The sequence below is a fragment of the Sipha flava genome, unplaced genomic scaffold, assembly GCF_003268045.1.
Source record: "Sipha flava isolate LNK unplaced genomic scaffold, YSA_version1 298_pilon_pilon, whole genome shotgun sequence".
Taxonomy (NCBI): Eukaryota; Metazoa; Arthropoda; class Insecta; order Hemiptera; family Aphididae; genus Sipha; species Sipha flava.
In genome coordinates, this window is record NW_020272970.1 from 382,717 (window position 1) to 400,665 (window position 17,949).

General features: G+C 39.9%; 1 protein-coding gene across 3 annotated transcripts in view; it reads right to left on the reverse strand.

Annotated features, from left to right (window-relative positions):
- LOC112685899 (rho GTPase-activating protein 20-like) overlaps positions 1–17,949 on the reverse strand; it is a 232,048-nt gene that overhangs the window by 89,117 nt on the left and 124,982 nt on the right. The window contains exon 1 of one of the 3 annotated variants that reach the window (XM_025557945.1): positions 9,712–10,704. The exons of the other annotated variants lie outside the window; for them this stretch is intronic. Coding sequence (XP_025413730.1) covers positions 9,712–10,185 — 474 coding nt within the window. The 5' untranslated portion in view covers positions 10,186–10,704. Of the gene's footprint in view, positions 1–9,711; positions 10,705–17,949 lie in introns of those variants that run through there. 3 annotated transcript variants of the gene reach the window in all.

A 17,949-nucleotide genomic window follows, 5' to 3' on the forward strand; every position in this document is an offset into this window, starting at 1 on the left:
TTAACCGTTTATTTATGTAGCTTTATATGTACGTTTTAAAATGTACGTACAAATCACAGCTCGGCTGCAACGTCGGAGTACAATACAACACTGTTTTTCGTACTGCACAATATCGGTTTTTTTTTCTATCCTGTTCATAAATTTGCCGCCCGGTACGTACAGATTTGTCTACCGGAATATTTGCAGCAGCAAGAGACACATATGTTACGCGTTCACTATAACGTTTAGAGTCTTTTATGGATGAACTCGAATCGAATTCTGTCAAGGACACAATTCAATTGTCGAGTAATACGTCGTCCTGCAACGTATATAAAGCGTACATCAATACATACGTCGGGAACTCGGTTCGAATCAATAATTGTGTTTTATACGCATGCGATATCGACGGCGGCGATAGCAGCATAACAGATGTTTTCTGGAAATCGAAAGTAAAACGTTCATATTCGAACATATATACAATAAATGACGTTCGTACGATAACGATATACATGTGCAAGAGCATATTACAAGTACACGTGTTCCACGCGGATAGTCCGTCGTTTCTTCTGCAGGACACACACGCACACAACACAATCGATAACGATTTACATTTTTTTCTTTCGTTAACTTTACTACGCCAAAAAGGTTTACGAGTGCTGTTATGCACCGTGTACACCGTGTGTATATAATATCGTAATTGGGTACACTGTATGTGTCGTGTTCCTTTGGACGGACCGCAGCCAGAGGATGAAAAACGTGCTCGAGGACAAAACGGCAAGATTAAATCACCAATAGTTTGTCCCTACAAAGACGAGTTCCAAAGCGATACGCGACTGCCAGGAGGCTAGTGGTGGATACTTTTATTTTTCAAATACTCTTATTAAGATCTACAGACGCCCGGTGTATTAATATAATGCACATTTCGCCAAGTGCGTTTCCTTTCGTTTCCGGTCGGGAGAATAAAAAAAAAATTACTCGACGAAATTATATCGCAGAGACGACGGCTAACTGTACGCATTACACACGCGCACTGTATTATTCCTTGCAACGCGGCCGGTGACATCGATTTCGAAAAACCTGTTGCGCTCGCAATTATAATGTATACCGAAGCCGAAAGTAATGTGTAATACGCAAACTGCAAACGAAATCGGTTCTCAGGTTTTACGTTCGACTGTTTTAAATGTTAATCGTTTAATTGAAAACAGCAATAACGTACATAATATGCATCGATACACGGGTGGCCGGGTGCGCGATAAAGTCGGTAGTAAATGGATTCCATGTCCATACATACTTCTTACGTGTTATTGTTAATCATTATTTAAATACAGTAAGTGGTACACAATATCGTACTCTACGTTACGGCGTTTTCTCACGGTTTGTTTAAAAACAAAACCAAACTTTTAAAAACGCGGTTTAATTTCCTCGCGGTGTTCCATTAACGTATATATACGCAACATTAATATTCCAATACATATTGTATACGCGCGTTATATATTTATAACGTTAAACAAAAGCCGACGTGATCGCGACGACGGCAGCGGCGTTTATCAATTTCAAAAATTCCGCCCATAAATCAACGCTACATGATATGCAATTGAACGTAATTTATATTCCCGGTAAGGATTTTCGTTTGATCCGGAGTTTATTGTTTTTTCCCCTCGTGCTATGTTCTCGACCTCGCACGGGACATACGAACGCGATATTAATCCAAGAGAGATGATAATATTATGTAGGTACGAGAAGAGCCTGGGGCGTTAATTTATACACATATGTACACACGGATAGTATTTACGGCCCGAGGTAAAGAACGCCACCACATATAATATACATGACGAAGGCTGATTTCTTGAAGGTATACCCACACATCATCACACCAACAAACTTCTTCTACAACACCACCGCTGCAGCAACAGTAAACGCACAAGTACTTATATATATATATATATATATATATATATTAACTCCACCCCTTGGACACCGGAGCGGTGTATACGAAACTCGTTTTCCGACGTTTCGTTTATAGAAGTTTTTATATATTATTATTGTTACGTCTGCCTCTGATCGAGGAGGATTAAGAGAACTACGAGTCTTTGAACGGACGAAAAAACAACATTCGTAATCGAACGACAAACATAATAAGAAATTATACACAAAAGACTTGTCTTTTTGTGTACCAGCTGCGTGTGTGTAGTGCACATACTATACTCCGGGGTCGTCTGACACACATGTATGCCAGAAAAAAAATGTGAGAATAATACTGTTATTATTCGTCTCCACGTCCATTATTCCGAATCCTATCGATCACTGTGCTCTGCAGTCGAAGCGTCGGATCAAATAATAGTTTTTGCAATCTTGTATAATACAATAATTAACGCTTTCCCCATAATTTGCCACCGTCGCAAGCGCATGAGCACGGTTCTCACGCAGATAATTGACCGATTGAAATGTCATATTATCATAATTTAGTCGCGCCGCGCTCCGGGCGATCGTCAAATCAATACAACATACGAGTAAACGGTTATGATAGGCACCGACGTCAGATTTAAATCTGCTATAAATTAAATTTATTTATTTAAAAAAAATTATTTTCTTCAGGAAAAGTTAAGGTTTAATAGTGAAAAACAATATCGGGCATATGACCCTCCCTATTAGCCTTACAGGCGACTATACTTATACCATAAAATTTATCATCACTGGATAACGCATCAAGTTCGTTGAGGACACGACAATTTTTTTGCTTAAGTTCATAGAAATTTCAAACTTTGTTCTGGTAAACTTATGACATAGTGTATCCCTATAAGAAAAAATCACACAGCCCCAAGTTGCAAGATCGAGGTGGGTAATATTGGCCACCCAACGAGATTAGTTTGTCCGGGAACTTCTCACGCAGCAAAGGGATTGTTTCTCTTGAAGTGTAACAAGTCTTGTAGTAACCATATAAAAATACCTACTGAGCTCAGTAATTTTCTTTCACTTTATTTAGATCAAATGAGCAAAAAAAAATTTTTGATTTCAACTTGTCACATTTTAAGGGAAATAATCACTCTGCTGCGTAAGAAGTTCCTGGACAGACTAATCTCGTTGCGTGGAGACCAAAGCTACCCACCTCGATCTTGCGACAAAATATATTTAAAGATATTACGGGGAAAATAATATTTCCTGTTTGACATTTTCATATTTTATAGTATCATAACACGGCGACATCCCGAATCCCAGTATCCCACAGACTCACATACTCCAACACTCGTTGTTCGTTAATTAACGTTAACATTAATTTATTACGTTGGTTAATAGTCACTACTCACTAAAAATTAATATAATTTTGTTGTAATGTTTTGAAAAATAAGAATCTGACAACAACAAAAGTTAAAAAAAATGTATTGAAAAGTATTTGAAATATTTTTTGAATATATTTGTATATTTAAATACTTATTAGCAAAGGTATTAAAATAAATATTTTAATAATTTTTATTTGAAGTATTTAAATACCTATTTGAAATACTATTGAAAGGTATTTTTAACAACATTGCAACTGACTGACAGCAAATCCTATTTTTTTGTTTCAAACTTTTATTTTTAGTGTATACAGTCCGTATTTTTTTTTTTTTTTTTTACATTGAACAAGCTTGGGAAGTGACGCAGAAATTATCAGCAATTGTTAATGATGTTATATGAAACGGGGGGGTAAATTTCATATTTTATTTAATTTTATAGTTTTTTTTTCAAATCACTTTTATGATTAATTAAAAACAAAATGGATATTTTATTTGATTTATCACCTTAAATTGCAAATGCAATTAAATATTATAATTTTTTCAAAAATCTTTAGCTATAACTATAGTAAATAATATAACAGTATACATTTTATCCCCCTGGACCTTATTTGTTTATTATTTTAATCTTCCCGAGTCTCAACAAAAATTACTTGTTGGGCCCGGGTGTATAGTAAATATTTTATGTAATACGAATGTACAACGAAATTACGCGGGGAACATAAATGTAACACATCCATATGCATACGATATTGTGATATACATACTACGTGTGCATATTAAAAAACGATTTCTCCATTCGCGCAGTGGAGACGACACACATAATATAAATATATATATATTATAAAATTATGCACACAACAGGTACATATTGTATTAAATACAATGATATATTTTATGACGAAATATCGAATTACGAAATACACATTATTCAAACAGGACAATTTTACAGTCGAGACCATCACGAACGGATAACCGACGGGAGGTATACATAGGATGCGTTCGTGTGTCTGAACAGAATCGGAAACAATCGTGCAACTGTTCGTAATGCAATCGTTGTAACTGCGTTAAAACGTAAATTGCATAGTAGTAGTCAGTTATTATCAGAGCTCGAATTTTATAGCACTAAGTGTTACTGTGCTATGCATTATTTTATGAAAAATAATAAGAATAAGCGCTACAATATTATGGAAACGATAAAAAAAAAAAAACAGGAAGCGAAATATGTATAAGACATATTTTTCTTTGAAAACTTTTGTTCTTTTGATATCGATTTAAAGAATCATATATGTTAAATAATTGTTTATGAATCTATTTAAACGATTCAAATGAATAGGTGACTCTGATGTTATTATCGGCACCCTATAGTGATTGGAAAACGATGAAGAATCCGGTCAAAAGTGTTAACCCTGTCGCAAGACTATTATAGAAGGGAAATGGTCCTGTGGTCACGAACGGAAATCACCCTCACACCAGTGGTGTGTACCTGTAACTGGTAAACGGTTAACCTACATTAATTTTATTGTAGTACAACGCGTGCGTTTCGGTAGTGTTTGCAGGTCACGCGCACCATTGTAATTTCCAACCAGGGCTGGCAAAATGGACGGCAGCGCCCACAGCACGCGCCGCCAGCTCGTTCGATACGACCCGAGGTGAACGCGTATTATTATTATTATTATTAGGTATTATGGTAAACGCATAACAACGCGCGGCCACGAAAGATTAACGACGACGAAGACGGCAAATCCACAAACGGTTTATCTTTACACATACGCTGTACAGCGCATATTAACACACACACACACTGTATGTATGTATCGATGTTGTACACATGACGATGACACACGCCGGCGAAACACAATGACGGGATGGTCCTCGAAAATAATGCGCGACGGAAACGTACACGCGCATAGTTTTTTATTTTTTTATTTTTTACGTGCCGAACCGCACCTATCCGACAAACACTCGGGACGCAGTGGCTTTTTCGCCGTTATCGTTTTCGGTATTTATGGCGTTACTACGACTATTGTTTTCCGAGGACTCGGGAGACGCGCACGCTCGCTGCAGTTACGAACGGCGGTCCTTCAGCCGAGGGGGAAATAACATCGAGTCCGATTTGACCCGCTTGTTGCGGATTGTATAACACGTGCACGTATACGCCGCGTGGGCGTCGAACGGGTTAACGGCCAAGCCGCAAAAATATCGCAGTCGCACGTCGAATGTGTGTTAATGTCATTACACTGTGTTTAGGTGCACGACACGTAGTGGTACTGCCGGTACACGCGATTCGGGTACGTTCCGACCACGGTGGAGGTGCGTCCATTCGCGCACAAAACAACGCGCGCACATAAGATGTGCGATATTATCTCGTACGGATTATTATTATGATAATTATTTTCCCCTTGTCATTTATCCACGAAAAGAACACGTCGGCGTGATAAGTATGCCGCGCGGTACACCTATTTTTGTGATGTACGTGTCCACATCACTGGGCCGTATAGTGTACCCACGGAAAAACTGTCGTTTCTCACACGCGTCACTTCCACGGGGAGAGGTAAAAATATTTTTTCGAAGTCCAGCCGCTGCGGCTGAAATAAATAATCTAAACAGTACACAGCACTATGTCCACATTGTCACACCGTTGGATCCCGGAAGAAGAAAATTTTTTTCTTTCCGCCACAACGCACTGTTGACGAGGGCAGCAGCAAAATCGTTACGCAGCACGAGGGACGACCGGAGCATCTTTCCGTACTGAATATCGCATCTAGTACGAGCGTTCAGGCGAGTTATGCGTGTATCGGGGCACCACGAGCAGTGCCGTGTATATGAAATTATTTCGGTGGGGGGGATGTAAATTGTACATATTAAATGTTTAATTGATGTCTAAATGTTCCTTTACACATCTTTTTCGTATCAACCGTACCAACCATACGTTTCTGAGAGGGAGTGTATTTGAACCCTCAACCTTCCTCCCTCTTATACATGCCACTGACCACGACTCGATAATTATTGACGTACGGCGCGAACTTCTGAGTGCCGTGTATTGTTGAAGATGTTGTCGGTGCCACGACAGTTCGAGGAGCACTTTCGCGACTCATCGTCGTGTTACGCGATATCGGTTGCGCACGTATTTCTCCGGGCTCGCACTCGAAAGGTTTGTACGTACGTACCGGAAGAGATGAACGATCCGCGAAAACGAAACGCGTACTATACGCGCATTGTAATTTCATACGAGGTTTTTTGTTTTCGTGAAACACGCGTAGGTACTTATCGCGCGTCGAATAACACGGCGGCGGAAGCTTGTCATAATGTTTATTTTCGCTTATATTTCAATATTGTTTTTACCGACGTTTCACTTTTTTCCCGTCGAAATATGAAAATAATATCGTCACAAAACACGTACAATAACTTCAAGCGTGTGCATCAAAACGCAATACGCATGCACCTACAGGCGGATATTTAAATATCGCACCTAATTAAACATGCCGCGCGAGTGAACTAGGGCGAGAAGTTTCGAAAACGGGAATTTCCGTTTTTTTTTTTTTGTTTAGTTAATTTCCCTATCGGCCGGCGATACTGGAAATCGGCTCCGGTACATAATATTAATAAATTTCATTTTTCCGTTGTATTACGTAGCCATTCACATGGTACTCGTGTACAATTTTAAACGGAAAATATACACACCCGTGTCGGTCATAAACCAGAATATCATCGCTTCCCGGGGACGGTTGAAGCACGCAATTAAAACAAAGAACTATCACGGTGTAGGCTGCGACGGACGCTCATGTAGTACAGCGGTTCGCATTACGTTTTATACGTGCCATGCGCCGTGGAACCATCGCCATTTCGAAAAAGTAATTTATCCAACGTTTATTAGGTATTCTTATATTGTAACACGTAATAAACGTCTTCGGTAAATCGAGACTTCGCGATGTTTATATGCGTTCCGTCTATGCCGTCGTTCTTATACAGTCGTATATACATAATATTATACGCATGTTAAGTATGTAGATTATAATATCCAGCATCCTATTCGATTATACACCGCCGTCCTTGACGATCTCATCTCGATTTTCATTATTATTTCTACAATACAGTTCTTATAACGATATGATTTCTATGGAACATAAAATGTTCAGATCGACGTCACTCCAGGTCGTTATAATATTAAATACAAATTCGTTAACGTACCTATTTACTTATTTTCGTTTACGTTTCTATTTTATGTGCATTTTCGAGTTGTTTAATTTTCAAAGTGGCACCGTTAAAATGTGATTTCTAGTGTTCTTTTTATTATGTATTTTCAAGTCTTCTTGGTACTGCAGCCGACTGACGGGGGTTAGTTAAATATTTTTTTACGATGTCGGTCATCGTAAACAAATATGTGACCATAAAATTCAGTATCACCACTACTGTCGATTTAAGGGTTCTTACTATATATATATATATATATATATATACATGGTACCGATGGCACGTTTGTGCGTATACAATGTACTGAAGTTACATATGTTCGCAATTTAACGAACGTGTACATCATTGCCAACAAACTACCGTGGTATAATAGTAGCCGTTCACCGACGTTTTCTGTAGATGATAACGTCTATACATAACACTTTGCTTTTTATTATCACTGTAGAAGAAATGTCCTTCGTTCGTAATATCAACAGTGACCACACGCGACAACACCTGACCGATTTCCTCAGACGCACGCGGTACACCGGGATCGAGTGGAATGCCACATATTTTGTTTCAAAACTCATGTTGGTGTAGATACGCGTAGCAATAACATCATATGAGATGCACTGGGCAAGAGCATCACCGTCGATTGGTTTTACAGAAACAACGCAGTAGACAAATTACGTCAATACAAGACCAGTACGTGGTGTGCGTGTGGCGTGTTTTTCCCCTACTTTACGGTTCATAATAAAAAAACGACCTCTCTGCTTGATGCGCAAGCATATATATACATGCTTCCCTCAGCACCGTTCGGGGTACCTTTTGTTTTCCCCGAGTAGACCGAGAATGAATAAAAAAAAAAAAACCTTTCCCAGCAATAGCGATGCAGCGCGAAGCGTATATTGGAAGAACAAACGATGTCTTAACGAGACTACTGCTGCCACGGCTGCGCAATAGAAGTGATTATTTCCACTGGAGGGTCTCACACGCGTAGTTGGAACATTTTCACGTAAATAATGTGTAACTCTATCGATATCGTTACAAAATGTTAATATATATCTGTCAACCAAAATGGTTTTACTCAATGATTTTACAATCAGAGTCGACGGGTTGTCATGTATAACCGTTGTGTAACAGTGCAAGCAGCAGTCGACGTTGTTTAATTTCTGTATCGTAAGTCATTGTTTGCATCGATCAGATTATGTAATCTGTATATTTGTATCCAAACGCACTCGTTATTAATATATACTTTGTATGTTTACTTTTAAATAATCTGCGTAGCGGGGACGAAACGCAAAAACTTATTATCCTTCACCTTTCTCCCAAATATTTGAGGTCGGCCATCCTTGTCCTGAACCACTACTAGTCTCAATTTTCTACATCCCCTACGCAATACAACCTTATTTTATTTTCAATCATATCTAACCATCTTTTTTTTTGGTCTTCTTCTTCCTCTTTTCCCTTCAACGTTCATTTTCATAACACCTCTTACTATATTTGTTTCCTCTCGACTCATCACATGTTCAAACCGTCTCATTCTATTTTTTTCTCATCTTTTCCACTATAGACGCGCTACATCAATACTACCTCTTATATATTCGTTTCTTTCTCGTGTTACTCCACTCGCATCCATCTAAACATTCTCATTTATTTTATTGTATTTTCACGTAAACTAGTCTATATATATAAATTTCTGATCGCGAAATTAGTGCGCACGTTTAAGTCGCAATCATTTTTACAGCCTTCGTTTCGTTCGCCGACAGGCATTTACACATAATAGTAATAGTATTAGTAATAGTATAAGTATTAGTAGTAGTAGTAGTAGTAGTAATAGTAGTAGTAGTAGTAGTGCTAATGGTAGTTGTGATCTGTACAACAACACGCCGCGTGCGCAGATACAATTGTAAACCGCACGTGGAACGACGTTAACAAATTAATAAAATGCACTTGCGCAATACCACACGAACGATAAAAAGGTACAAATGTTCTAGGTATGATTATCTGTGATTCTGGTTAACGGGCACCGTAGGAAACTCGTTGATCGCGCGTCGAACGTTTTCGGTAAACTACCGAATCGAATGGAATGTAATATACGTCTCAAATTCCGTTGTCGATGAAAAAATAAATAAATCTAAACGCACCAAACTGACCGAGGTCTAATGAAGAGTTCGTGAGTTTCGTTTAATCAGACAGCACACGCGCAGCACACCGTTTACATGTAAGAAAGGAGAGACGACATCGCGGGGGACGTAATATCTATATGTATTTATAATATATGAACCTGTTTAAGACCGTCCAGCCTTCCCATGGACTTGGATCCGTGGCGATAGTTGCTCTGCATTACCGGAGACGCTTCGGTCGGACCGGATATGTCCAGTCGGGCCGTGGACTTGGACTTGCTCAGCAGCAGCATTTGCTGTTGCTTGCGGCCGCGGTTCTTTTTCACCGCAGATGACGTTGCGGACGACGGCGGTGGCGGTCCGCCCGCGTCCGGCCGCATCGTCTGTCGGTAATGCTGCTGCGGCGGCAGTAGCGGTCCGCTGCGACGCCGATAATCGCTGGCCGACGGTAACGGTCGCGACGGTTGCGCGAGTGGCGTCGCAGTCGAGCACACGTCTTCGGGCTCGGACTGCACGTCCCTGTACTCATCCTTCAGGCTGCGTCTGTGCGCGGGGCTCTTGAACTTGCGCCGGGACATTTTCGGCGACGTGACCGGCGAGAATGTCTGGAAACGATTCATGATGGAACCAAACATGGTCGGCGCAGACGAGGCACATCAAACCACCCGCGGAAAGCGTAGTTGATCCGCTAGTTCACGCACCCGCTCCGGCGCATGTGGATGGCAATATTTGAAATCTCTACGCGTGCGTCTCAACTCGGTCGTTTTGTATTTATATATTTGTTTACACGTAGATAAGTACAAGACACGTATACGCCGTAAGCAAAATGTATTTAATCCGGTATGTGTCCACGACGCATTTTACGTGACACGCGCACTGCACAAGCACACGAAAAACACACACGCGCGCGCACTGAACGAGAGAGCGTAATATTATAATATACACGAAACTGCACGTAAACTTTATCCAGCGACGACGCACAATATCGCACTGCGCGTGCAACAGAAAATAGAAAAGGATAAAAAAAATTTAAATAAATACGGGCTGGAAAAAAAAAACAAACAAATATACGTAAAAAAACGAAACGAAAACTATTCCGACGACGACGATGCACAACCGTCCGCAACCAGTTCGCGGCAACACACTGATCCGGCTGCTCAGACGAACCATTAAAAATCCCAAAGCCGCGTAGCTGCTCGCCGCCGCCTCCGGCTACGTATATGTGTGCGCGCGCGCGTGTTGTGTGACCCCCGCCCTCTCCTCACCGTTCCACAACGCGTCGGCCTTCTCGCTCACTCCCTCCAACCTCACCACCGCCGCTGACCGTCACAGTCGCAGCCGCACAAGCACGCACACGGTTCACCGGCGCCGGGGAATTTCCGATGAGAGCTCGACGCTTGCGCAGCCACCGCGGCCGCTGGACCGTTGTTGATCAACCCCTTTGGCTCGCCTCTTCCAGCCCAAGGTCGTCCAACGCACAATACCCTGCGCCGTTGTTCCCATCCCATCCTTCACCCTAAACCTTCAAGATAATGTGATGCGCGCTGTAACGTGTGTGTACAGTACATGCTACACACACGCACACACGTGACCTCGGGCAAAAATTGCACCGGACAAACGGTATAATAAACACGTTTATCATACAATTATAATACATATTGCGTGTCCAAGCACGTCACCCGTCGGATGACGAAAACATTATTAAGAAAAAAATCCGCGCGATCCGATTGCACGCGTACATCTAAATGCATACATGTTCTATACACGTCTCTCTCCGCGTACGAACGCGCGCACACAAGGACACGTACGTACGTCGATGATGGGTCATCGACATTATTTAGGAAAAACATTTCTTTCGACATCGGTTGCGGTCCGATCGGATTCCCGAGAAATAAAAATTCGGGTAAAGCCCGGTCAGATATGATCGAGCGCGAATACCGCTGCACACGTAGGCGAATGCGGTGCACGCGCGTGTTTAACGTAGACTTTTGACTCGTCGAACGGATTCGTCGGGTTCCGCAGTTAAAAAAAAATACGTTTCGGTACTACGCATCATTTCTATTCGACGATTAAACGGCGACTGTTGTAAACGAAATATCATATTTTGTAGGTAGATAATTTATATAGACGATAGCACGCGGCGTACGGTCGTACCCAAATTATAATGTAATGAGTTCATTAGCCAATCGATTCAATTAAAAATCACTAAAATCTAAAAGTCCATTACGATGGCTGTAACAGCGGTTTTAAGACTCACGATTACAGACGTTATAGCTGCTACGTTAGATTTAATTATTATTATCGTGACAGTGCAAAAGGACCCAACGTGAAAAAAAATCTTTTACCTGACGAGATACACGTGGTGTAAAAAAACTAGCTCGATATCGTTTTCAGTATTCAATTAACCCGATGACAATTGATGAGACGGTATAATTAACAAGACGTATCGTAATGGGATTCAGTTGAAACTGATTGCATCGCGAATAATAGCAGAGCGTATGTGCAATACGTCATGATGGGTTTTGACTGCTGGATATCGTGTGTACATATATACTATTACATGTACGTTATTTTTAAAGCACTAGTACGCAGATCATTTAACAACGGATTATTGTGTTGTATACAACATACAAAAATTCAAATGTTTATTTTCATTTCACATTTTCACTGGAGTAATTGGACGACGATAAAGGTGTTTAATAGGTGAAAAACATCGTTTCTTTTACTTATAATTATCCAAATGTTACAGAATGGTTAGTTCGTCTTTGTATTAATTTCTCGAAATAAACAATAAATCTCCTGTAATTCTCGTCAAACGTACATAAATATATTCAACAAGACCAATGAGCGCATCCGTTTTTTGAACAATATATTGTTCACATAACGTAAACAATTGCATCACATATCTATAGAATCCCATAATAAATCGTCGAGGTCAAATAATCATTATCGGTGGGGGGGGGGGGGAATAATGTATATTGATTTGCTGAAATAAAAGTACATTTTCTAAATTCGTTCGGTGTGTACAGATTTAAATTCATTAAACTCCGCGACAGACCGTGGCGATCGCACGTACACACACCATACCCGTATGGACATTATGTGTCGTGTCGATTGTTTTCGCGAATGGAAATTGCGTAACACTTGTCGTGTGGATAATGCTTCCTAATTAATTCGTTTTGATGTGTTCGAAACGAAAAGAAATTTACAAGAACGGGCGCGCGCGCGCGACACGCCCAAGGTGGTAGTGTTCCGCAAGAGCGACTCGGTTGACTTTCCATCGGAAGTGCGTATTACAATGACATATATTATAAACGCAGCACGTTTTTACTCAATGGCGTTACAGCATTACAGCGGGTAATCCGTGCGCGCACGCGTAGAACAGGTACGGAAAATATAAATTACACTGGCGCAACGATGTTAGATGACTATCAAGTCGGGAAAATTTTAAATTTAATAAAATTAAAATAAAACTGGTATGAAAACTATGGGCACCCGGACGCGTAATACATACGGCTTTTATTAGGGTGTGTGTAAATAATGTGCCTACGGAGAAGAAAAAAAAAATGTTCAATCAACTGAACACGAGACGACACGAGTCGACCGCAAGACAAACGAATTTGGTAAGCGCGCACGGGTGTTGCGTTATCGTCCAAGTTGTTGCAGCGTCCTGTCGGATAAAGTTACAGACAATAGAAATTAAACAATTTTGACGTCAATAGCGCGTACGTCCACGACAGATGCTAGCCGCGTCCGCAGAACGACGATAATACGTGCTCCTATAATAAAAATATGGTGCAAGAGTGAAGGCGTTCGATAGGGAGAACGCGATAAAGGAGTTCGGATCGGAGAATCGGACCAAACGCAGAATATTTATTTTCTATACAATACCGCGACCGCGGCGGTAATTACCGCGCGCCTGCCGAGATCACGAACAGTTTATAAAAGTCCATTTTTATTTCCTATGTACTCGGTGAAATCATAGTAGAGACGTTATAGATAGGTGGGCGTATAATACAAACGTATTGACAACTGCAGTTTGGCTACCTGCAGTAAACCTGTGTGTACGACTTTCCCCGGTACATTGTACACGTACCTATCTACATGTCGTATACATATTTCTCTTTCGCTAATATCATTTCTTTCTATGAACGTATAAATCGTCGTCGTCGTTGTTGTTGTTATACAAAAGAGTTGATCATTACGAGCCTCGAGGCTTGTAACAAGCGAATATTTAACGATGCGTAATGATGAATAGCGGCGAAAAAAATAGTATATTATATATGATATAATAATCGCGAAAAAAGGGACGTGTGCACGTGGGGGTACACCAATGGATAACGGTAAAAGTAAGTACAAACGACCACGCACGGTGCCGACAAAAAGAAGGATTATTCTCTCCGACCAAGTCCAAAATATCGTTCATTTAGTCACGCTAATCGTCAACATTGCTTCTTGTGCGGGTCTTCGAAGATCGTATAGTATTTCCTCACCGAATTCGTTTTTAATACGACTACATAGTCCAGCGCTAAGGATTTGTGTTATGATTTTATCATCTTATATGTATATATTATTTAATTTTCCAATCTTCTTTTAAAACGGATTATAAAACGTACAGTTATATCTTTGTATTTATTATCGTAGTTTTATGTAGTAGATGATATACGTAATACGTGTTTCCAGTACATGGAACTTGAACTTTTTATCGAACACAATGATAAACCACTTGTACATAATAATATGTTGTTCAAATTCATGTAATAACCCCGCAGTAAACGTTAATAATACTTGTATTCATATGACGTTAACAATACAAAATTTGTATTTAGTGCCAATAATAATACAAATAATCGTGATGTTAATAATCAATGAAATTCCATCCTGCGTATCGCTATGATTTCGACTCGATTGCTAAAACTTCATAGCTTCAAATGTATAAAGTCGGGACGCGTTGAAAGGTTGTTTTCAGCTTATACTTTGAACTTATTTATTTACATACAGTTTCTTATCGGATATTCCACGAAGAATAACAAAATAATATCACTTTTCCACGCTATAACGTAAATTTAATTAGATTTGAACGTGGTGTATTAAAAATTCATTTAATTATAAATAACAATACCGTCCATTATACGCACTTAGATGAAAGTGGTTTTTTCTCCATTTTTGGAAAAAAAAATAACAAATATTATCAGTCGCGGCAATGTATGATAATCGCATGTCGTAGGTACACGACGCGTTGTATTATACCGTTGCGGAGCGTGTTTTTTTTCTGCAAAAATTATCGTAACGCTTTCATGCAGATTTTGTGAACAATAGTAGATTGTATAACAAACGTCCGATCTATTTTTCAATTGACAGTTATAAGTTTTACGGAATATTTTTGCAACCTACCGACGACAATGACACACCGCAGTAATAAATTAGCATATCACAATGTAAGATACGCGTTCTCCTTCACTTGTTTCGTGTGCATTCTCCGCGAATTATTCCGCAGTTCGTGCCGCGAACCACGGCGTTATTCGTTAGCGAGATATGAAATTCGGCCAAATGATAACACGGATATTATAACAATAACAGACGTACAGTGTACGTGTTGTTCGTGCAGTCGCTATTGTTCTGTATATGCTTTACGAAAAACGACATGGCGATACGGGACGGCACGTGTTTGGGTAGTTGAGGCAGGTCGATCGCGAGCTCCGGGTTAACACCTGTCGACCAAACCGAACATCCCCGCAGGTGCTCCATCACCGACGACCTGGGTTTTGAAAATAAATATATTACACTGTTATTCATATCGTCGTCAGACACAACTATAAGCAACCACCCTATCGGATCTCGAATCGTATTATCTCGCGGTATACACTATATACAGCACACCATAACTGTATATATATATATATATATATATAATGTGCACGTCATGTACAACCGGTTTTCAGAGACAGAGAGGGATAGTAAATTAAAAAATTAAAACGAACAACGAAAATCAAATGTTATTACTTACTACCGAATGGTTTATAAGCCCGTGGCACGGAGGGTTGGAACGTTGTATAATATTATTTATTATTTTCCATCGTTTTAATTATCGTCGTGCGCTGCGTTAATATACGTATATTTTATAATATACGTCTTACTGCAGACACTTGCCAACGTCATGCGCATTTAGACGCGGGGTTCAAGTAGCAACGTCGTTTGTACCGAGGTGAACACCGGTAGGCCCACGAGGGTCTCGTCCGACGGTATTTAAAAACAATGTAACAGTTCAGTTTTGAGGATATCCGTGCGCGTAAGAGATTATAAGATTACGGGTGGGCAATCGCGACGCATGTGTTGTTTTTGGCGCACGCGAAAACGCTCGACGGCGGCTTATCGTTGCCGTTTGAATAATATACGTACGAGTATATTACGAGTTAACGATTCGTATCTACGTAACAGTCTAAATGAATCGTAAACTTTCATAAAGTGCTATTACTAATGGTTATTCGAACGTGATTCAGACTATCTACACAAGAAATTATGAGTAATGTATGAAAATGTTTTAAAAATGTGTACGTCAATGTTTTTATCAATAAACCAGTATAGTGTCTCTGATGTTATAATCGTTAATTTCGCAAAAAAAATATATTTCAAGTAGGAGGAGGTCAAACGTTTCAGATCACCGTTCTATTATTAAATATTAATGAAAACGGTAATGTTAATAGTGAAAACAGAAATATGAAATAATACATTGTAAACAACGTTTAAATACTGTCAACAGAAGCAATAAACAAATAACTGATATTTTTCCAGATATAAGTATATTATATACCCTGCAATACCTATATATTTCGTAGTCTGTTCCAAGTTGAAAGAATCGGGCGATATATATATATGCATATTGTATACAATAGTAACGAATTAACTGGCCGCGGAAAACGATTAGTGGACAACGGTAGGCGAATGATTTCGAACATGGACATAATTTAATTAAGACGTACTTATATACCACTTATTTCTATAAATCACGAACACACGCCATAATTACACGTTTAGCAGTCCATTACTATAATGACTCTTTGTCTGTATTATATCGGTTGACCGATACACGTTTCCTCGAGGAAACGACGTGGGCAATTACAGCAGCTATTATTATTATTATTATTACTGTTGTTCTTTTTTTTGCACTCTCGAAAGCATCGCGCCTGTTTCCCGTGGTATATTGAACTAGATTTCGAGAGGCCAAACGATTTGGATTCGTTGCGATGACGATTGTAACGAGACTTTGAAAGTTTTCGTAAATCAATACAAATCGAAGATGGTAGCCCGAGAAACCTTTGAAAAAAACCGAACTATTTTCACTGTCGAGGACTGTCATGATCGATTTCAATATTAACGTATGCGTTCGGTGATCATGAAAAATATTGTAATACGAGCCGCGCGCACCAGTTTAGCCCCTTAGATACGTACGAGTTTTGAAACGATCGATTGGACTATTCGAATTTTGACCACATCTCCTCTCTCCACGCGCCTGAATCCTTTCTTCGAGTCGAGTCAATTATGCGTGTACCGAAGATGCTGCCGCCGACATATCTTATGTTATGACTCATCGCGCGACGGCGACCGTCTACTACTTGCACTCAACACTCGTCGCGAGACATTCCATTAGGTCTGCATCACAAGAGCGAGATACGAGTAAAAGCGTAGAGGTGTGTAAAATATACTATTATTGCCGTACACTAGTGCAGCGTGTCTGTCGGTGGGCGGCGGTGGACAATTAAAAATCGCTTACGCCACTGCACGGCGCAGCGTTCCGTTACCCTGGTGACCCGCGCGTTACCTGTATCCAAGAGAAACAACTACGTAAGCACTATTTTACGTTTTATTCAATCATTTTGGTACATATTGTTGTCTGTGTGTGTGTGTGTGCAAAGCGCACCCGCAGGATAAAATCCCAGCCGGGGCAAGATTAAAAATTCTAAGGGCCAAAACAACAGGTATCTAAAAATAGACGAGAACAAAATCAAATACCGTAGAAATCGGTATTCGAGAGAATTTATAGTTTTAGGCGATATGCAGTCATGTGTAAACATTTTAATCTAATAAATACGTTCAAGATTGTACATTTTAGATTGTCTAAAAATATAATACATTTTACTAAATTTTTTAAATGGATCTCAATAAAATTATGTTATAATTAACATGATGCGTGGTGTTAAATTAATGATAATTTTAAAACAAAAATGCCCAGTAGGGACAATGTGTGTGTGTGTGTGTGTGTGTGTGTGTGTGTGCGCGCGCGCGCGCGCGTTTACGCAGTGTATGCAATGAAATCCGCAATAGGAAAAATGAGCAGCTATGCGAGATCCTTTTTCGTTCTGAGATCCAAAACGCTGGATCCCAGAACGCTTTCATACTTC